The sequence below is a fragment of the Lepisma saccharinum genome, chromosome 20 (genome assembly GCF_977018435.1).
Source record: "Lepisma saccharinum chromosome 20, izLepSacc3.1, whole genome shotgun sequence".
NCBI lineage: Eukaryota > Metazoa > Arthropoda > Insecta > Zygentoma > Lepismatidae > Lepisma > Lepisma saccharinum.
This window is the reverse complement of record NC_139248.1, coordinates 21693432-21717389: the sequence shown is the minus strand read 5'-3', so window position 1 is coordinate 21717389 and position 23958 is coordinate 21693432. Positions and strand designations below refer to the sequence as shown.

Genomic DNA, 23958 nt, shown 5'->3' with positions numbered 1-23958 from the left:
GAACTGATGATGATTCGAATTGAGAATGGGCAGTAAAAACGTAGTAAAAAAAAAAAAAAACTGTTAGGACCTTTAAAAAGGCTAAAAAAGGACCAATAATAAAAAAACGCCGAAAAAGGCAAAAAAAGGACAAATAAAACCCACCTTTTCCTGGCCAAAATGACCCAAAATGAACATATATTATGTTGGGCCACGTCTTCGACCACTAGGAAAAAAAAAAGGGATTTTTCCTCAACTTTCGAGCCCTAGTGATAACCTACCTAAGAGACGTGAAATAAAATTGTGTAGTTACAATAGCAATAACACCTAAGTACACTATAGAGCTACATTCAAATTATTTTTATCACTATTATTATTATTATTATTACTAAGGTAAGATAATAAGATAACAATTTGTAAAAGTATAAAGAGGAGTTTCAGGCAGGCATGTTAAAGGTACAGGAATTGTAAATAAATTCAATTCCGATCCGGGAGAGAAAATCACCTTGGTTCCAGGATTTACATTCTTTTCGAATATTTCACTTACCAGTAGTATAATAATCACCTTCTCGTGTTAAAATTAAGTTTTAGTTTTGACAAATGTTTATTAATAGCAGAAAATAACTATGATTGTACATGTATTCTCAGAGCTGAGAGAATTTTTTTCCTTGGTTGGGAATTAATTTAGAAATATAGAGCTAATAAGAAAATAATATTTTGCTTCGAACCCCCATCCCCACCCCTTCAGTTTCAAATCGAACACTGTTTGTCAGTTCTCAAAATGCACCCAAAATATAGTGAAAACTATTATAATATATTAAATTTTGATATTTTTGTCGCTTTTCTTAAAATAAATTTAAAAAGCACAGACACACAATGGAATGCCAACTTTTGGGTGGTAATATAACCTAGAACTATGCGTATCCGAGATCGTGAGTTGAAATATCTGTTCTTTCGGCTATGAAGGCTTGCAATGTAGAATCACTTCTCTATCATGAATATACCAGTAAATATTGTACCAAAATTCCATTGTATAATAATATTATGAAAGTAGTGTTGCCCACGAGACGAGACGGGACGAGACTTTGGTCTGTCCCGTCCCGTCTCGTGAAAATGCTGTCTCGTCTCGTGTCTCGTCTCGAAAATATTCGTTTGTCCCGTCTCGTGTCCCGTCTCGAAGGGTTCTGTCTCGTCTCGTCTCGTCCCGTCTCGTTTTGTCCCGTCTCGTCTCGTAAAAGTGATCCGGGATATCATGCCAACAAAAGTCAAAAGTAGCAGAAACACGAAATATTTTTCCGGAAAGTGGGATAAAGCTCCAAATATTTTACCCATTGCGTGGTGAGAATAAATAAGGTTCGTTAATCATGACGACATTAATGTTAAAAATGCAGTTTGTTGGTTACTGATTGCTAAGCTGCTCGTCAAGTCAACCTTGCAGCAGGTTTTCGCATATGTAGTTCCAAACGTGCGCGCAAGAACATAGTTCCACTGAGACGGGTTCTATTCCGACACAACTGCATACTTGCAAGAAAACAGTTATTTAATTTGTAATATACAGACAAAATAGTACATCCATTAGCAGGTATGGACTGAATTGGTTGCAATCACTGTGCAGACGAACTTAGAACCGTAGATTCGCCAACTGCAATGTGTAGTGCGTTGAAGAGACACTGAAACTTTATCCTCCTTGCGGCAACAAGATCAAAGTAAAACAGGGCGTGAGGTGATTTGCCGTCAATGTGCGCACGAATTGTATCACGGGTGTTGAATGATTTGCTGTTTGAGTTTAGCAAGAGGAAACGATTGTTTGTTTTTTGACGACAAAAGAATCTCCGCGGTATTAAAAGATATCGCAGTGAGAAGAAACATGTTTATTATTTGGACGAGACGTCCTTCAACTCGGTGGGTGGGGGAAGGGGGAATAAAACATGGAAGGATACCAGCATGCAAAACCACGCCAGGGCTGAAGAAACCAACGATGAGGGGAAGGGGGAGGCTTATTGTTTCACCCACTGGCGGCAATGAAAGCTTTGTTGAAGGTGCATATTTACTGTTCCGCGCAAAGAAAGGGAAGGGTGATTATCCGCAAGAAATGGACAGACCAAGATTTGAATCCTGGTTTAGTGAAGTGATTCATAAATTGAAACCAGAGTAATAGCGACAGACAATGCACCTGATTGTATATATCACCAATAACAAATCATGTTTTTTTGGTGGTATAACTTGAATTGCGTGTGTCTTACAGGAACGGATGTATTGCGGACGAAGCAACCACGTTTTTCATAAATGTATTTCTTTCTAAACCAAAAAAAAAAAAATTGTCATTAAATTCAAGAGGGCCTATCGTTGTTTACTTTTATCTTTGTTCATTTTTATTTTTGCGTGCTCGAAATATACACACACGCTCTCATGTTTCGAAGATATTTCGCATTTATATTAAGTAATGACACATTTATTAAATAATCTATGCGCAGAAAGTACTTTTAAAATTTTATGTTTCAGGAGACAAAGAGAAGCAAAAATACATTCCACTTGACATGCATGCGGGTTTTGATGTGTTGTGCGGTTGGCAATACTGTGGATTTTCTCAGTGTCTGCGATGTAAGCAGCTCGGCGGTTGAGGAAAGACTGGCACGGAAGATTCTGAGCTCAGTTCTCGCGCGGATTGATACATAAAACCTGCTGCAAGGTTGACTTGACGAGCAGCTTAGGTATCTTATGAAATCTACCTCGTGGCTTTTCTCGCTTAATACAACTGTCTATCCATCGTACATTTATACCAAGTTTGTTAGAACCTGTCCCGTTTCCCGCGCTAGCGATCGCTCGACAGTTTTGGTGCCAATGAGAAGTGAGAAAAAAGTCGTCTGCTGGGCAACGAGGAGCGAATGGAAGCCAGAATAGAGGAGCTTACGTAGACGTTGTTGCCACGCTGCGTATTTTAATTTGCTGCCTGGCTTTGGCTTTCCCCAGCACGGAGTTCAGGCGGTCTTCAGCAGCAACACCGCTTGGTTTATGCTAGAAAAGCCAGCGATCAGCTACCGCGGGAAGCCGGACAGGTTGTAACAAACACGGTATAAGTGAGCAGTGGCGTGCCCAAGGGGGGGTTGGTGGGGGTTATAACCCCCCCTTTGGTCCAGCATTCCTAAAAGAAAGAACGTCAAAGGTAGGCAAATATGACAAAATGAGGGCTGACTACCAAGAAAAACTACACATAACCCCTCTCTTTCGAAAATCCTGGGCAAGCTACTGTAAGTGAGTGCTCTTTTTCATTACTGCTATACCTTTTGGAAGTCTTGAAATGTTTTCCAATAGACCTTCTTTCTTTCTGAATGTCGAACTTCCGTGCACTATGAAAATGTACATTTTTCTTTAAATTCTAAGCTTGGCACTGAGGAGCAACAAAAAAGTTTTTAAATGTGTAGTACGAACACAAAAGACTATTTAAAATTTCAATATTTAGTATATTACAAATAGAAAGCATTTATTGTTCTTAATATTGTTAAACATCTTCTATGACATAAGTTTCAGAAAGTATTTCTTTGTGATATTGTGCTGTTTCTTATGCTCAGCTTATGACGCACATACTTCTTTGTTTTCTCTTTAGCCTCTAAGTCCGGTACCACCACCCCTTGATCTAATTTATCCTTCGGCAGGCACGCATCTAGAAATATATGTCGGGGGAGGGTGTCCGAGCCAAGTGTTTCAGGAAAAATGATGATAATAACATTAACGACAACAATTAAGCAAATGTTTAAATTAATGCATTAATATACTTCATAGGTCTATTCACTTGAATATGTAAATTAATCAATTCTATTATTGTTATTGCATGACATGTTACAAAGATGGTAGAAGAATAGTAATATAACAGCACGAATATTAGCTAATATCTAGCTTACGTGTAGTTAAGATCGCCTAAATTTGCATAAAAACAACTGTCTTGGCAAGAAAATTAATATAAAAAAAGGTGATGAATTGAATATTTGCTGAATAACAAAAAAAGATGTTACATCCAGTTGACGAAAAATAAAGTTCCTGATTAATATTTTATGCTCATTATTATATAAATAATATTATATATTAATAAAACTTCATTGATACTGTCATTCAAAGCAGTATGATCCCAATAGAATCCTTGTTTTCTAGCAAGTTCGGCAGGAATATGTAACCCTCGATTATGCTAAACAAATATATTTTTTGTTTAGCTAGAGCAAGGCCCCAGGAGGATGCAAGAAGCCTTTCCTGCAAAAGTGTGTTTTACGAAGCGAAGAAACGTGACAAAACCACCACGTATGGAAGGGAAACCTGCATTAATTTTATATCGCACATTTACACAGCCGTGCCTCCTGAAGTTATAAAAATCCCAACTTGAATGATTCTTTTAGACATGCTATAGTTGAAAAAAATATGTTTAGATGGACCCAAAGTGCATCATTATCAGATTATGCATATAACGTGTTATTGGAATCAACATATTTGTGTAGATTGGGTGCCTCCCCGATGGTGTAGTAATAACGTCGAGGTCTTGTAATGAAGAGTCCTCGCGTCGATACTCAATGGAGGCACAAAGTGGATCGGATCGCACTTTAAACTGTAGGTCGGTTCGCGATTTAGCCTATTTGCGAATCAAGTGGACTTAAAAAAATATATATATCAACCTTAAGAATATTAGAATAAACTAATTCACCCGCAGGTAAGTCAAATTTCGCATATCCTTCTTCATCCTCGTTCATAGACTTCCTGCAATACTCTTGTGTTGCATCCCACCAGGTGCGAAAAATGTGAAGTTATTATTTCCCCATACTGCGTTATTTCTTTTCATAAGAGTAAGGCTAAATTCTCGTTTTATCTGAACTTTTAAAAAATGTGCAAAATACGTCTCTATCTTTAAACAACCACCCTTTCCCATGTATGTGTAAAACAATCCCACTCTGTCTCAGAAAACCTCTTCCTAAGATCAAATGAAGGAAACAACTCTCAAGTCTCAACAATTATAAATTTTTGCTTAAATTTCCTATCATTTATACAAACAGTAGCACATATCACGTCCTTTGGTGCAACACTGTCACACTGTCAACAGCTAATGTTACTTTCCTCGTCCTAATAAATTTACTTCCAACCAGTGACGGCGCCAGGGAAATTTGACCGGGGGGGAAGGCTGGCAACAACAAAATATTGTAAGGGGGCAGTCACATTAAAACGCGAGAAAACACTACACATATATATATACATATATAATAATACTTATAACAATAATTATAATTATTATTATATTCATGTATGGTGTTTTGTGTTTGTCTTTTATTTAGAGTGGACGTTTACTGCCTAAATTTACTTCTTGATTACGAGTTTATCTCCACATGATTCGTTTTAATAAAGACATTAATTCTTTTTTATTGGTAAGTTCCGTTGTCTCTAGTGGCCTATTTCAGTATTGAAAGACATTCATATTTTTATAATTCATCGTCTTTCTTGAGATGAAACTACTGATATAAATATTTAAGTTATAAGATAATAATATAAATGATGAAAATAATTCTTCTAAGAGTTTAATTTTCTTGCAAAATAAACGTGACGTTGGAAGAAATGAATCTTCTTAAGTATTAGAAACAATGTGAGGCACTTAGTGAAGTGCAATTCTCCTGTAGGAGAATTCTGCTCTATGTGCTTTGGAGAACACATTGCGCACCTTTGGTACGTTCAGGACTTGACATTTCTTCTCAATGGCAAGAACAGCCAAATGAGGCAGTTTGCATCCAGCATCCTGTTTCGAGCAAGCCTTTTCAAAGATTTTAAGGACAACCATCTTCGTAACGCTGAAGAGTTTTGGGCGAAATTTGTGTTTCACCTTTCAGGGAAATGTTATCACAGGATAAAAAATCAGACAAAGGTTACAGTTATCTCAGAATTCAAGAAATATTCTGACCCTGGCAATACTTACTCTTACTCTACCACTCCATCGTATGTTTATGCTACACAATTACAGGCACGTATGGAGTTCGTGAGAAGAAGTTCTTCGATTTTGATATGTACGAGAAAGAGCGAACCTGCAGCTAATGATTGAAGAGTGGCAAATCCTAATAAGCGTTCTTTTACCTGCCCGCGATATGTTTTGAATCGAATTTTAAGTGTAATTTGCATTTTAAGGTTCACGTTCAATACATTTCCAAATAATATCCCCTCATTAACTTCAAGAGTATCGAAGAAATCCCCTTTGTTAAGGTTTGCCTCAGACTCATGATCTCGAAATTCAAGTCCCTGAATAGTAAGAAACCGCGATGAATCCCCAACAACTGACATGTAGTGTCGGCTGTCTTGGATCACTTTTGGTCTCGGGTTCGATGCCCGGTGGAGGCACTTTAAACTATAAGTCCAGTCCCAATTAGCCTTACTGTGCATAAAGTGGACTTCAAACACCAAATCAACCAACCAACAAAATCTTGAATCAACTTTCAATGTGTTTTAATAATTAGCGTTGTCACTAACGACCACGATTAGAATAATTTGCCCGTACTACAGATGATGTCTTGTGGTCCTGAAAATATTCGTGATGTTTTAAAATCATCCACATTCAACACTTTTTCCCAGTTCTTAAGACTGCTTAAAACTTAGGTTAATCTCGGCTATTACAGGACATAAATGAATGAGAAATCACCTATGCCCAGGTCGGCGCTCGAATCTTGGACGAAGCAAATTAATATTTGTTAATCAAGTTGGTATTATAAGCAGGAAAGTGATATCATGCAGAATACACCACTTTGAAAAGGTGAAAATCGTCATACTCTCATAAATGAACTCTCTTATTATTCGATATTTAATTAACTTCAGTTGGGGGTCCCGGGTGGTGGGGGGGGACGAAGTGTCTAACATGGGGCGTCCCCCTGCCCCCTCTGGCGTCGTCACTGCTTCCACCTTCGAAATGGAAGCTTGTGTGTCGGCGAAAAATACAAAGGACTTGTGTTCACTGTCCCTCTTTCATTCAAAGTCTGTCGTTTTCCTTTTCAGCTTTTCCTGCAAAACTTCCTGTCATCAAGCAAACCAAATTACAGAATTTTTATTGCCCCTCCCTTGCATCAACGTTCATTCCTACTTTAGGCCTGGATTTATGGCACGTACCCGCTACTGCAGGTCAACCTCGCCCTATGTTTGGTGTTTGCCCCCTGAAGCAACGGTGTCCATTGTTCAAAGCGAAACCTTTGTCAGTGGGGAACGGCGAAAAATAGTCTCGGAATACACCCTGGTCGTAAACAAGCTCCCGCCACCCTGACATTGCTGTCAGCTTCCCTCTGAAGTTCGATAAAACTACTTTGGGAAATGTGTTTAATAATGAGTGAAAATGTAGACAGTAGATACGAGCTACATGTATTTTGCTCATAAACTTGAAGGCTAAATTTACAGAATAAAAAGAACAGCTACAACATTCCTTCATCTGATTTACAGAAAGGCTAATCGGGACTGGACCCACAGTTTAAAATGGGGTTCAAATCACAATGTGCCTTCACCGGGTATCGAACCTGGGACCCCTTGATTACAAGGCGACGATGCTATCACTGTACCCGGGGAGTCCCCTCATAGAACAAAGTTTCCTTCTACGACGATTATACAGACCTTAGTGCAATTCCTTCATTTGTAGTCTATTCTATATCAGCCTCAGTATTTCGTTATTACAATCCAAGGAATAGTATTCTCCTTAAATAAGAAATAAAGAAATAAAAAAAACATTAGAAATAATCGTCAAACGGACGTAAAAAAATCGAATCCAACCACCTGCAGAATGCCTGAGGGAAACAACAAGAATTTCTCAACAAAGACATATCCGAAATTTCCATAACATTCTAATAATTTCGTAACCCGTGCAAATAATCATGTGGTAAAATCTTGTCGTGGTTCCCTGTAAACACTAAAATCACCAAATCATTTCTTTCCATATTTCCCGTATTTTCTCCTCCTCTTTAGCTCTCAGCTGTTCGGAGTGGTATAATGCTAGATTATTTGTCCCTAATTATCTCCTTCTCTTAGTCTTGCTAATATCTTGGACTCCTTAATAACTTTCCCAACAACTCCTTATCAATTTGTACTGCCATGTTTCCTACAATGCTTTTCCTACTTACTAATAACATTCACTTCTGTACACCCTTTGATGTAAAAATTAAATAATAATAATAAACCCTATCCGTGGGTTCGTTTATCTTTCCAACCTATAAAGCTGAGACTATTTTTACAAGATAAACCTCGGACGCAGACATTCCACGATTTTTGGCCCCTCCTTCCACCTTCTCTACCTGCCCTTTTACTTGATGTTATTCAGAATTGTATTAGTATCTTGAGTACTATCGTAACATAAAGTTATTAACCTGGAATAATTTTTTTTAAAAAAAATGGGGAGTAACGCTGTGTTTCGAAAGAGGATAGGAAATAAGTTTAGGTATTCATTCATGCCTCTCTCTAGAATAGTCTTCTTATTTTGACTTAATACACGCTTATCAACGTTTCTAATTGAAATATTTTATTCCAAGCAAACAAGTATTTGCAACTGATTAAAAATTTTGCTTTTATTTTTTCGAGACATTCGAGACGAGACGAGACTTTTCAAAACCCGTCCCGTCCCGTCTCGTGTCTCGTCTCGAAAACGAGACGAGAAATGCATTCCGTCTCGTCCCGTCTCGAATTTCAAAAGGCTTGTCCCGTCTCGTGTCTCGTCTCGTTTTCGAGACGAGACACGAGACGAGACGGGACATGTCCCGTCCCGTGAGCAACACTATATGAAAGTGAATTCAAATCACAACTTGCTTTAGATATGAAAGCAAACATTACGAAAAAGAAAATATGTTCAATTCATAATTTCAAACATATTTAATTTTTTGAAACTGAACAAAGTTCACTGCGCTCTACAGGGTGAGCCATAAGTCCCATTACCCCGTAGATATGCGAGTCTGTGCCGTGGTATTGGTTCGTAGTGATACTTACTGGTTGTAGTTCTAAGTGGTAGTAGTAGTTGTGTGCAGATAGTTTTGTACCTCTCATGATTGCAGTGCGAGAATATCTTAATGAAGTGTTTCGTAACAGATGGACTGGACGTGGTTCTTCACAGTTACCAGCACCTCTGAACTGGCCTCCCAGAAGTGCCGATCTTTCATGCATTGTGGGGTTACATCAAACAGCAAGTTGCTGGCACGCGTTACCACACAACTAACGAACTGAAAGAAGCCGTTCGGCATGCATTTGCCACGATCACTCGCACAATGCTGCGTAGAATTTCACACCGTACCTGGAGGCGCATAGTTCTCTGTTATGAAAATGATGGTGTCCACACAGACATTCTAGACTAAATTGTTGTCTGTAACCTCCTCAGCTAACACTTCTCGTCTTTATCATACTCTATTTAATTCAGATCCATAACCTTCCCTCGTCGCAACAAAATACTTTGGGGATAATGTGACTTTTGGCTCTGTACATAAAAATATTATCTTCATACAAAACACATTTCTGACATCGTGGATAACTAGATACAAATGCGCCTACGATCATCAAAATGAAAACAGATGGTTGATTATGGCAATTACGAGCAACTATATAGTACTGACGTATGTAAGAAAATTATTTACTCTTCTTCTTCTTCTTCTAATACGATTCTCATTATGATGAAAATTATCGAAATATTTCATTGGAATATTTATTTTTCTCATCAAATATTTAAAATATAATCACTTTTAAAAAAGTAAAACATTGTGAGTAGAACTAATAAGTATTCATATTACATTTTTGTCACAATAGAATTTCAAACGAAAAATGCAAATGGTGTTTATTTTACGCTTTAAAATTGCACAGTTTACTACAATAACATTGTTCTGAAAAATCTGTTAAATTTTGTTCAGAAAAGATAAGTGAACTGTGAAATCATGCAAACAGAATGCAAATTACAAGGGCTGAAGATTTAAGCAGTCAGATTTATTCCGAAACTTGTTTCCTTCAGCTTGTTCACAAAACCATGGAATGCGCATCTCTACGAACCAAAGTTAACAGTGATAGAAGTTTAATTATTACGCTCGCTCACCGCTGCTGTTTAGAAAGCTTGAGAAGTTTGGCATTGATTTACAATCAGCCGCAGAATGGTGTTCGTAGAAGTAAGTCGCTACCAAATGCCTTAGGATTTGTTCTCCCACGAAGTCAAAACACACCGAGAATCTGAGAATGTTTCGGCTAAACCAATAAGGCGAACTTCTCGCTTTATAAACAACGGCGCACTTACCTTCCTCAGCAAAGCCACGTTTCTTCACCCCATTTTTCCTTCCCCGACATTCCAGAAATAAATCTAAAGGAAAATTGCCCTTGCACATACTTCTTTTCGGTAAAGCCAAGAGGAAGAAGGGAGCAGGAATTTACTTCCATCAGTTCATTTTCAAGTGGAGGTGATAGTCGAGGAATGGCTTTACCCTCTTGCCACCCAAACAACATTTTGTGCTCATTGACATCTTTTTGGATGCAGTCCAAAACCCTAAGTCTTCGTTTCTGGTGGCTCAAACAGATCTTCGTGGGGTGATCAGTCTTTTCACGATACATTTCGTGAGGATTACTACGGAGTGAAGAGATTCAAACATGCTACAGGGCAGAGCTTTGATCGACAAGAAAAATTGGGGAACGGTCAACAAGAAGTCTACATGTTATTTTCTTTCATTTGCATTAGGAATCTTGTGAATTTACGGTCTGGTTAATTTGATCTCCTAATACAAATTTTACAATGATGGTGGCTGTAATGTCAGCAATCTGATAATTTTCCTGTTTTTTCTGCTTGAAGTTGGTAATATTAGAATTATTTCCATGTGCTGTATTTACTAATTTAAACATGTCGGACATACATAATTCAGACTCACCATCTGTTGGTGTAAAATGAAATGAAAAAAAAACTTCTCCACATCAACGGCCAGCATTCGTTAGTACGAATACGTACTATCCCACACTAGATCTGCAGGAAACAATGGCACATAATTAATGAAAATTGTTTCAATAACAGTATTTCTTTCAGTAATAGAAAAAGAATCATAGAATACTTAATATTGGTGGATAAAATAAAAAAAACTTTGCACATAAGGACAGATAGTACAATGTTCTTGATGCTACTGATAGCTCCCATTGCCCTTTAACTGGGTATAGTAAACGTTCCCTCGAAAGAAATTTATTTATTTGATATGCAGTTCTGCCTGCCGTATCAGCGTTATTAATCACAGATCTTACTGAGCAACTAAAGAAGCTGCCCTTGCACATTGTCTTATGAACTCGCCAAGCTTCCTGCCTCGTTCAGAGTAAACTGTTTGTGAACGAGGCAAATTACGTTTGGATTTAGTGCGACACACTTCTCATGCTCTGACCTTTCTTTGAATCGGACGGTTGTCGGTGTGAGAGAACTTGGTTACAGTTGGACTCAACTGCTCCGATGAAATCTCAACCAACGTCGTAGTTAATCATGTGGAGATTTCTTGGTATGATCATGATTTAATCTAATGCAGTACATGCAAAGCTAGTTTACCTTTGTGGTTTCCGAACAGTGGCGTGCATAAGGAGGTGAGTGAATCCTCTAGCCAGGATTCTTAAAAAAGAACTTTGAATTTCGGAAACAACTAAAGCCATACCCACCTCCCCCTTTTCGAAAATTCTTTGCACGCTACTGCTCGAAGATTCAAGTTCTGGTATGCGCGTTTCTTTGTGTCCCATCAACAATTTCATCTAATCAGAATTCATCCTAATCGTCTCGATTATCGTAATTACGAGAAAGAGTGACGTAACATACTAAAAATACAAATACTAAATTGCCTCTGTGGTTCACCTAACATTGGCTTTGGACAGTAGAGAATGTGCATGGCCAAAGGAGCCGACTCTAGAGACCTTAGTGGCAGAGTGGTTAGAAAGAACAGCGCGCTACGACGAGAGGGGTCCCGGTTGCGAATCCCGACTTGGGCATGAGTGTTATTTGACCCTTCATCAATTTCATTATATCATCACTCATCCTCTTAGCAATTAGCCATAAGAAGCCAAAAAGCCAAGTAAAATAAACTAAATCAATCAATCGTTTGTTAACGTTGCCCACCCCAATATTTATTTAAAAATGGCGCCACTGTGCATGGTAGTGGGATGCACAAATATTACGCGGCAAATTGTCCACTACTATTTCCATCCATTTTCATCTCTTATACCTTACGTGTTTTAAAAGAATGGATATATATTGATGAAATTGCAGAGGTTGTCAATTGGCAGAATAGGCGAATTCTTTTTAACTCGTAGACCTATCAAAACATCTTACTTGCATTTCTTTTACAGCGCTCCAACGTTGGGAATTGTAACCTACTTGAACATCATGTTCAGACTTCAAACAAAGATAAAATTCTTGTGCGTGCAATGGGAAAATTCCTTGTGAATGTCTAACGGACTACATCCTCTGCCTCCCATGATAAATTATACCAACAAGTGGAATTCAGGAAAGAGGGACATATCTGTTTCTAGAACTCGCATGCTTTGCAAAGTGTGTTTATAAGACTGGTAATTCAAAATGTTGACACAATTTGCAGACGTACATATGATTATTTCAAATGCAATAAAACACATTTCTTCGTGCCCTTGCACAATTTTAAATCGAAATACGACAATTTCAGTTTCTCGAGTGTTCACTGTTTTGTAAATATTAGATTCGGGTAGCACTTGCACAGACAACGCACTCTACAAAGCAATGATACTGATAAAGTGGTAATATACGCCAACTTGATGGCTGAACTCGTGAAGTGGCGCTGTAATGGTTCTATCGTCTTCATTTGAACACTCTTTTTACAACATATTATCGAAAAACTCTTGCAGAGCTCAAGCTATAGGATGACGTTCGATGAAAACAAATAAATCAATAATGTTGGAACTGCTTGAGGTGCATAGTTAGGTTAACACACACAGGTTTCAATTAATCTAATCAATGATCTAAATTTCAAGAAAATGTATAAACACACACATTCTTTCGGTGGCAACAGGAAATCACACCAAACCAGGGGAAACCACAGCCAAACATCATGTTGTTCCGGAACCACCGACAAAGAAAAGGCTGCTTCTGAGTTGCCAAATCTCCTTTTCCTCTTTGACTGGACAAGAAGAGGGTAGTTCGGACATCTTGCTCTTGTTCTAGCAGGTGCAGAAGAGGGGGGCGGAGAGGAATGTAAGATGTAGTAAGTATGATTTATATACATATTCCCACGAAGTTTTCTAATTACTCCCTGATTTTTTTTCCACATAGGCCCAATTTATGGTAATTTTGCCTCCAAATTAGCCCTTACACCTCCATAAATACGAACTTGTACCACCCAGATCAGAGGCGTCTCGTGAACGCATGCGTCAATTGTGGGAAAAAGGACAGCTTGCTCTGCGACGACATTCATGAGCATTTCTACATTCTAATTTCTTCACATATGATAAGTATTTATTTTACACGAGAGCGCTGAACTAAGCTTATATTACATTTCTTGGATCTGAAGTGACGGATGCATCAATCGTGGGGAAATAATTATTACTTTATTTCGCTTCAGATCCAAGAAATGTAATACAGAGTGTCCGAAAAGTCACGCAACCCGGTGTTTACGACCGTATAACGGAATAGCGATACGGAATGAGAAGAAACGCTTTCTGCCAAGAGAATGCCCTGTATATTGGGAAAATTTAGAGAGACAAACATATGTAAGAACATGCATGTTTTAATAACAAATAAGCAAAGTGTTGCCAAAGGCGGAAAAAAAATATTTGCAAATCGTGTGTATTGATGCACAGAACCCATTGAGGTAAATTATCGCAACATTTCACAATACCAACGAACAATTTGGATGGCCATCTAATGAATTTGACAGAAAAAGAACTTTGACGAAGTTTCAAAAACATTGCAGACGGGAATAAATGGGCTGTTCCAAAAATCGATGTTTTCACAATATTACGCAGGACACTGGCAACACTGTTGGTGTCACGTGTCACCAACAGATGTGTTTCACCTCAGGCTATCACACTAAGGCACTTTTAACGACAAAGGAGAAAGTTGGTTATTCTCGAACATATGCAATAAATTACATACACCTTGCAACCCTGAAAAGTGGGTACAGGAGAACCAAGACTATTAGAAGGAAGGCTAGGGCCGTACCTGATCACGTGGTCCTTGACGTCAGGCGTGACGTCACGGGCGGACAGATCGCTCCGCGCCACGGTTTCGCAGCGGAATCAATGTAGAAATTATGAACAAAAAAGAGCCGTCATTATGCCCAGAAGCTAGCTGGGACTGAATACACAGGTTCACTTAGGATCCGAGATAATGTATGTCTTCAGAATTGGATTATACAGCTATTAACATATGTATTGAATCGGTAGTTTTTAGGTCGTCACATTTCTCTCTGAAACCTAAAGTTTCATGTAAAATTGAAGTTAATATGCCTGGTTATGCGTTTTGTTAAATAAAGAAAGGCAGAAAGCCAAAATTATGGATAACTTGAATATGTAAAAGAAAACAACCTCATCTATTGCTCTCTTTTAGGAGTGAATTTGGTAACTTTGCTTCGACTATTGATATTTATTTCATCATTAATTTTCCTTATTCAGATTACAGTTGTGAGTCTTATGAATCTTTGAACTACACAGGGAGGAATGTGAGGAAGTTCCGTGTGTATTATGTCACAAACACTTTAAAAAACTTTCGACTGAACGAAAACTTGAGACATAGAACTGAAGAAAGTCGAGGCTCACTTTATATATATATATATAATCAGTGGGATGTCGAACAGGGGTGCCCACAGGCGGGTATGTGAAAGCTGGTTGCGTCCACTTAACTTTTGGGGGGGGGGGCGATTGTGATGAAAATTTGACTGAATAAATAATAGAACAATGGAGGACGAAGTTGAACTACGTTGTCATTTAAGCATTACTCGTATATAAATAGCAAGTTTTGTATTTCCAAGGGAATTATAACAGTTACTATGTATTATTAGTGTTGTTAACGAGACTAGACACGAGAAGAGATGGAATTTTCACCCGACGAGACATACCAGTGTCGCCTCTCGGCAACACGGTATATCTATTTGAGGTGCACAATATCCAGCTCTTACATATTAAACCTAAAATTTTTATCATGAATTCTGATGTGGAATTACCCTTGGTTGTGTAAGTTTCCAACTCTATAGTAAGGAAATTGAGCACTAGGATGGGAGATAGCCAAGTCTTGAGTATTAATTACTGTTGCGCTTAGACTGTTGTGGGAATTTTGGTATGGCGATTGAGAATTAAATTATTTGGAGAAGGTCGAGATTCAACTCTTCAATACCAACAGTGAACCTAAAATTGACATAGGAATTTTGGTGGGGCAGGATATTAAATTGGGGGTATATGCTTGCAGTTTTTATCTTACTATACTCGTGACAGCCTTTATTTTAAATTACAATATTATTATTTTTTATTCTAATAATTGTAACCCAATTGAAGTGTATGGTAACCTGATGTGTAATGAGACTACTGCTATCGCTATCCACTAACAAGTCTCGTTAGATGCGATGTGTTCACTTATATATTGTCAACCGCTGTTTTTATTTTTTCATCGGAGATTACGACACGTCGCAACACCTCACTGAAGGCATTGTAAACTGCAACACCTCACAACCCACCAGGGTGCGAAATCATTGAAAACTGGTGAGGGGGAGAAACTTCTTAACCTAAAACATGTGTGAATTATACGATGTACATATTTGTAATTATTATGATTATTAATTAGAAATTAATTTGTTATTTTCATACATATCAGATAGTGTAAAGCAGCTAACTAATTCCTTTACTAACCGGTTAAACATGTTAATAAATTATGGCAGTTGAAGTGGTTTTATTATGTGTAAGTTTTTGTTTAGTTTGTGCACTATGTTAATATAAATCAATTAGATTTCATAGTTATTATTGTTTTGCATTCTTGTTTTACTTTTATTGTGCATATTGATGTAGATTTGTTAATGAACTCTTGAGAGAGAAAGCATTCAACACTCACAGCCACACTAATTTGTGTGTGTTTTCGATATTATTCTTAGTAAAGTATATTTGAAATTAAAAGTAATTGCTTATCTTTTCTTTGTTATAACAAAAACTGTCCCCCCCGGGAAATTTTTGGTGGGGGGATTTTTGAGGCCAAGATTATTGGTGGGGGGGGATCCCCCTCGTCCACTCCAGGATTTCGCACCCTGAACCCAACAATCCAGAAATACAAGAAAAAAGGAGCGAAAAGAACAAAACAGATCAGCCCTTCCACGTTTCTTTCCATATGGGGTAAAGACTCAGCTGGGGGTTTGTCCGCCCATGACGTCACACCCGCGGCAGTCGCGAAAAGAGGCGTGTCTGACCCCAGCCTTTCCTTCTAGTAGTCTTGCAGGAGAACATGTATCAATTGTTATGTGTTCTGTGCCTTAAGTGGTTGCTGTTTGTCGCAAACGGCATTCCAGATTGTGTCTACTTATGCTGACATCGTGTGTGTGTTTTCAAAATGCCATATTCTACACAGAAAAGAGTGTTTATTGTTGATGAATATATCCGAACATCGTCATATTCTCGCGTAAGAGATGCATTTAGGGATACCCACATTTCAGGGTTGCAAGGTGTATGTAATTTATTGCATATGTTCGAGAATAACCAACTTTCTCCTTTGTCGTTAAAAGTGCCTTAGTGTGATAGCCTGAGGTGAAACACATCTGTTGGTGACACGTGACACCAACAGTGTTGCCAGTGTCCTGCGTAATATTGTGAAAACATCGATTTTTGGAACAGCCCATTTATTCCCGTCTGCAATGTTTTTGAAACTTCGTCAAAGTTCTTTTTCTGTCAAATTCATTAGATGGCCATCCAAATTGTTCGTTGGTATTGTGAAATGTTGCGATAATTTACCTCAATGGGTTCTGTGCATCAATTCACACGATTTGCAAATATTTTTTTTCCGCCTTTGGCAACACTTTGCTTATTTGTTATTAAAACATGCATGTTCTTACATATGTTTGTCTCTCTAAATTTTCCCAATATACAGGGCATTCTCTTGGCAGAAAGCGTTTCTTCTCATTCCGTTTCGCTATTCCGTTATTCGGTCGTAAACACCGGGTTGCGTGACTTTTCGGACACTCCGTATAAGCTTAGTTCAGCGCTCTCGTGTAAAATAAATACTTCTCCTATATGAAGAAATTAAAATGTAGAAATGCTCGTGAATGTCGTCACAGAGCAAGCTGTCCTTTTCCACACAATTGACGCATGCGTTCACGAGACGCCTCTGACCCAGATATAAAATTCTTGATAAGCCCTTTCAAGGGTATTTGCTCACACATCTTCCAATTGCAGAGTGTTTTTCCCTTCTACTATATTCATTACGCCCTGAATCTGAAAGTACCGGCGTACAAGGACGTATTTAGGGGGGCGGACCCCCCCGAACGATTTATCAAGTACTAAAAATTAATAATAATGTAAAATTTATTCGTATAGCCGTTGTTATATAAATTCCTCTGAACTTATTCTAAGACAAGGATTATATTGGGGTCATACGACTTTGTGAATGAAGGACACGATGGACGTACTTCGGGGGTCCGGACCTCCCCCCCCCCAATCCGAAAGACTTGAAGACAAGGATTATATTGGGATCATACGACTTTGAAGGACAGGAAGGATGTCTTTAGGGGGAGGGGCGTCCAGAGGTTCGGACTCCCCGAAAGACTTATCAAGTACTAGAATTAAGTAATGAAAATATTAGCATTTGTTGCATAATCGATGGTTATTAATTTCCTCTGAACTTTTTAGAAGGCAAGGATTATATTGGGATCATATGGCTTTGAATGGCATTACAAAGAAGATTTATGTACACTACTACTCAAAATAATATGCATAAAATTTTAATTAGAAACTTACTTTTCTCTAACTACATGTAACCTCATTTTTGTTATTCGATAAATATTCAATTATTCATCTATTTGACATTAATTTCAATGCCAGGTCACTTGTTTTTTTGTAAGTTATTCCGATCTTAATTACAGGTAAGCAACGTAATAAATATGCGCTGTTATATCTCTATTCTTATACAGTCTTTTTACCTAATCGTGTAATAATAATATAATATTAATTTATGTATTGTAATTAGTATTAATTTGATTTAATATAATTATTTTAATTTAAACATTATTATTATTCCTGAGACACTTGGTTCGCCCCCCCCCCAAACATATTTCTAGATACGTGCCTGCCGGCGTATTATATGAAATATAGTAGAAAGCTTTACACCTACTTCAGTAGCATCGCGAGTGGACGAAATATTACTAGCCGGTTCGGTGGTTGACTTTGGACCTCGCCACCGAAGTCCAAAGGTTTGAGTCCTGCTCTTTGTAAAATCCCTTCATTCATATCTAATTGGCCAAAAGTGGCACAAGGGTAGAAAAGAAAAATGCAAAACATACGAAATAGGGTTTGCCGTAAAGAGATAAAGCGACATGAAATAAGCACAATACAAATACCATACAATACAATAGATAAATATGAAATGAATTAGCCATTGACCGATCGTCAAAAGATATAAAATATTTCAAAATATGCATTACAAATTCAATATAACCTGCAATTTTATCTTATAAATTCGAACATATCAGGGCTGAACTTTCTGCTGGTTTCATAGATGCAAGGGGGGGGGGGGGACTGCCTTGAGCATATAATATTCACGTGCCCAAAAACAACATTTTCAGATGTATTCAAGAAGTCCGTAAAAATTGAATTTTAGGCTTTTAGTCTATGCATTGGTGTATTTCATAGTCATGATACACAGTATGATAACTATGAATATACAATTCATTCCTTTTTCTTATTACCTCAACAATAAGCAGAACGAGCTCAATCATTAAATCTCTTTTTTAAAAAAATGCTTAATATCTCAAAACCAAAAATTATGCGAAAGCTATGAACATTTCGGAACTATTTTGTTATTTTCGATTCCAGCGTATCAATGATGTACCGGTATTTAATCACAGCCGTGGTTTAATATGAAATTTTTATTATTATTATTTTACTTTCAAGAGTGGGGATTTTTAATATTATTCGAAATATTCATCATAATTATCATTTTTATACGTGCTAGTTCTGCTGGACAGGACTGAATTAATTAAAATTCCCCACCTAACTATTTTTGCATCATGTCATTCTACAAACTCATCAATAGTACAGAAATTTCCATATTCTAAGTGTACTAAACCAAGATATTTTTCTCAAATTATTTCTCGCCTATATTGCACTGCAATCTTTCTCCCTTCCCAGAGTGTTGCATCGGTCTTCAAGTGTCAGGCTATTTCTATTACGGTTGTTTAACGCCGCCTTTTTATTTTCCTTTGTTCATCGCGACGATGATTATGAACCCAGGATGGATTCGAAGTTCGCAGCACGTTACGCTCAGCACTTCTCCAGAGAGGCTATACTCTGATGTGAAACAATGGATCCTCCATTCATTCATTTTCATTGTCGCGGTTAACCCGGTATACAATACGAAACCATTGAAACAAAATTGTTACAGGTCCTTATCGTTGTTAATGACCCCGCCCCCAATTTCCTTCTGTTTTATTTAACAAATCAAGTACACTTTATTTACAGTCGAAAGTTCCCTCTCCCCTTTCCAAAATACAGATGACTCACCTGCCACACTGCGATTTCAAAACAAGGGACCTCCACTTCAAATTTACCTCTCAAAACCGGAGACACAACAAATGTCGTTGCAGGCACACCGCCTGACAAACGGACACTGTCGCATCTCAAACACAAGGAACAATATCCTTAATATTTCATCCCCATAACAGAGGCCCCGTCGTGGGACAACACCCGAATTTTAAAGCACGCCCAAAACGCTACAGGATTACAGATTAGGCTTACCGACAGCTTCCATTGTCCGCGGTAGCAAATCTCTTGATGATGCCTCCTTCGTTAGAATGCGTCAGGCGACTGTTTGTTAGTCCAGGAATGGTCCAATCTTCCTCTCGGATGACAATGAACGATCAAGTCCCCACATGGCGTCAAGGAACATTTGCTTCGTCAAACATCGGCCTTTATAATCCAACAACACTCTGATAAAAACTTCTATGTTTAGTTTGTTGTGGCCTCTAACTAGCGCCAGCAACGTCAATTCGGCGCACTAAACCGATTAATCACAACACGTAAACGATATCGTTTTGGGCACGACCCATACCGCACGAACACAGATTATGAAGATAAATGTCAATAGAAGGGAACACTTTTTTTTTTCGTTTTGTGTCGTAAATGAACTTCCGGTGGTGTTGCACCTGCCTTGGTTCTCGAGCGATAAAAACGTTGTCTTCTTTTCGTTGGAGGTGAAACCGGTGCAGTTGCACGGCTTACAGCAACAGCTGTTCGCAACACACGCCTTCTGCTAGCACGGACCTCCGTCTTGTACCGCACGTCAGCAGCTACTGGTTCTACCAGCGTTGCCAGGTCAGATTTTTAAAAATCGGGAGATCGTGCCCTGAAAAATCAGGAGATCTGCTTAAAAAATCAGAAGAACTAATAATAGCGGATTATCAATGTTCTGGGGGGGGTAGAGTGGGGAAAGCTTTCCACTATCATTATTGAACATTAATTATTAATTTTAAATGTCAAAAAATAAATTTATTACTGTTATGTTAATACAAATTTTATTGTGAATTTGCACTTCAAGGGGCACGATAACTCCACCCTCTTAATTCACATAAGGTAAAGGTACAGTTTCCCCAACCAGTGGCGACGATCGGGGGGCCAAAACTAAGGGGGTGCAAGGAGTGCCCCCCCCCCCCTTAATGGCCGGCACTGCCCCTACACATTGCTAAAAGCAGTGACGTTACTGGAAAAAATCCGACCTCGATTTTCTGTTCATCTCAAAAATATTCTAAAATAAATGGTTGTGACTGTGCGTTGATTTATGTACTTTGGGTTTAAAAGTTTATGAAAACATTTCGTGATTTTTGTGTTAACTAAGACTAGAGCTTCAGCCACTATGCATTCGGGGATATATATTTTTAAATACTCTACCTGATAACACCTTAGATTGCTTTTATTTAAAACTAGCCAAAGTTACAGCATAGAATAGTTACAGGTTGTAAGAAAGCCCACACCTTTTTTTTAACAACACGTTTAAAGCATACTCGCATTAATGGTAATGGAGAAGGGCTATCATGCCTAAACCCCCGAAATATCCTTGAATTCAAACTTTTCTTGCATTCACGGAAGGTAATCAACCAGTATTAGACAGATTGATTGATTGATTGATTTGGTTTATTTTACTTCGCATCTGCCATATTTGTCTGCCATCAATTTCATCATATCATCACTCATCCTCGTCCTCGCGATTAGCCAAAAGTGGCAGAAATGCGAAGTAAAATAAACCAAATCAATCAATCGACAGTTTACTAAGAGCTTTTGTAACCATAACCTTTGGCTGCATTGTGGACTGGACTCCCATTTTTATCAGAGTTAAAAACCTGAACCTGTATCTAACATTTGCAATAAACATTACCATAAAACTGAATACTTGTTCGTATGTGTGGGTGGCAACATTGGTATAACCAGTTTCCAGTTGCTTCCCCTTTGACAAAAACCTCACCCAGATGGGAAAAGTTAGGACACCCACCTTAGAGTTCCCAATGCACAATGGAATGGGCTCAAGAAGCCGCGCGTCTTTTCCAGTGTCATCAAGCCTGATATGACCCTCCTCTTCCACCTCTCTCTCTCTCTCTCTCTCTCTCTCTGCGGAATATTCATGAGCCTTTGCATTCCATCAGCTGAATATGTAAATTTTAAATCAACTTTCGATTTTTTTTAAATAATTGTTCATTATAAATATTTTAGGAAGCAAAAAATCAGGAGATTTCCACATTTTCCTGAAACTTGTCAGGAGATCAGTAGATCGTGCTGAAAATCAGGAAATCTCCTGCGAAATCAGTAGACCTGGCAACACTGGGTTCTACCAAACCCAAACTTGGCTTCAGCACATGGGACCGCTCCACATTCAACCTTCTCTTCTTCTTCCCCTCCCCCTCAACGTCGTCCTTTTTTATTCTGCTGAAAAACCCGAGACCTGCACTGCTACCGCGTGTGCCTCCTTTCATCGCAAAAAAAAGTATTGCGAAGAAGCAGAACCTCTTGATCTTTGCAGCTGGCAGGAAACAGAACAATAACATGCACATCAAGACAGCCTGAACTGAAACGTGCTGTCCAGATTAGAAGTACTTCTTTCATTTACGCGCGTGTACCCTCTTGTTCCGGTCAAAGGTCGAGAGTACGCAGCAATGAAGCTGTTGTAGGAAGCATTTAGTTCTGCACTGAATAGCCAGCTAAGATTCGTGTTATGTTTGCGTAACGTCATTGTTTTGATTTTAAATTTTTTCTCATTTATGCAGTTTGATTTGCCATGGGTGGACTAAAGGCAAGGAGATCAGGGGGGAGGGCGTGCAGTTGCCCCCACGTTTTTTCCACTTTTGCCTTAGCAAAACCTCATCTACAGAGGGAAAATAAACTGGCCTTGTTCCCCCATTTTGGAATCCAGTCACCGCCACTGCTTCCCCGAGATGTCTAAAGATACCATAGGCATAACTTGGGGCAACGAGGACTTGGCCCTCAAAATGTCCAGCTTCATTAAAATTTAAAAGTTAATGGTACTCTTATTACCCTCCTCGAACCTGGGAAGTAAAGCAATGAATATTTTTCTTTTTATTTCGCAAACTTACCAGTTACGTAGCAAAATAGTCCCGACATTTTTTTATTCTGTCCCCACAAAGTTTAGCCTCAAGGTTTGCTTCTGCGCCCCTCCCCTCCTCCCAAAGTTAGGTTCTAAGTTTTACGCCCAAGCAAAAGACTATCGTTGACCCTTGTTAACTAACCTAAAGTGACCCTCCATCCTGAGAGACAATCGGCCTCCGCAGCGGGGTGCTCATGGCAGAATGCATTAGGAAGCAAGGTCCCGCGCTGAACTCTGGTGAAGGTATTGTGTTTGCCCTATCATCCATTTTATTATTTATCCTCCCCGTCGCGATTAACCAAGTGGTATAAATCCAACGTAATGCACCCGAAATAGAAAGAAAGAATAGCTGAGAAACGTGGGAATAAATTGCATCTAAAATGACGAATATTGTCCTATTCACTGGCGTGTGCGGGGAGTTGGTTGTAAGGTTAAAAAAACTCCTTAAAATGACTCACGCTTACCATTTTCGTCTTTGAACATTTAAAACGAAGACTAAAAATGGAAATTACAAAATACCGCTCGCGCGCGCGTGTGTGGAGTTCCCGAACCCTCCTCGAAGGAATAACAAAGTCCAATTTTTTTTCTTAAAAAAATACTTTTTGCTGTTGAATAATATAAAGTTGTTTTCTTACAGCAGAACTTACACAGATATAAGAATTAGATTGTGAATATGTAGCTTTGCGTTAAAAATGCGTGAAAATTTATATGTACCACTACTTCTAAAACACACATAAAAATTATGATCAGGGGCTTTGCTTGTCATCAGCTGGACTAACAACCTTCATCATATTCAGTAAAATAAATTTGACATTAATGTATTTGGTAAGACAACTGTTTTTTTATACAAATGTTACTGATCTTAACTATATATAATTCAGATAATGAATACATGCTTCTTTTTATCTGTTCAAGAAGTAAGAAGAATAATAGTAATAATACCAATTTTAATATTATTTTAATCTTATTAACCTATTGATTATAAACGTTATTATTATTATTACAGTAAAACCTCGTAAATCCGGACCCCGATAAGCCGGACTTGGCTTAATCCGGACAGGAAAAGGCCCCCCAAAAAAGCAGAATGCAAGGTTTTAAATGTGGCTAGAAGTCAACTTCCCAAACAAACGGCAGTCAACCACTGATGAAATTCTGTTTCCCGCAGACTTTGTACTGTACTGTATAGTGTATTTAGGCCTATGCCCTTT

The 23958-nt window shown here is 38.3% G+C and overlaps 1 protein-coding gene across 2 annotated transcripts in view; it reads right to left on the bottom strand.

Moving 5' to 3' along the window:
• Positions 1–20434, bottom strand: part of stumps (DBB domain-containing protein stumps) — a 170142-nt gene extending 149708 nt beyond the window's left edge. The window contains exon 1 of one of the 2 annotated variants that reach the window (XM_083142164.1): positions 19897–20434. In XM_083142164.1, coding sequence (XP_082998290.1) covers positions 19897–19909 — 13 coding nt within the window. In that variant the 5' untranslated portion in view covers positions 19910–20434. Of the gene's footprint in view, positions 1–19662; positions 19775–19896 lie in introns of those variants that run through there. The other variant, XM_083142165.1, reaches the window with a different exon arrangement.
• Positions 20435–23958: the final 3524 nt, after the last annotated feature.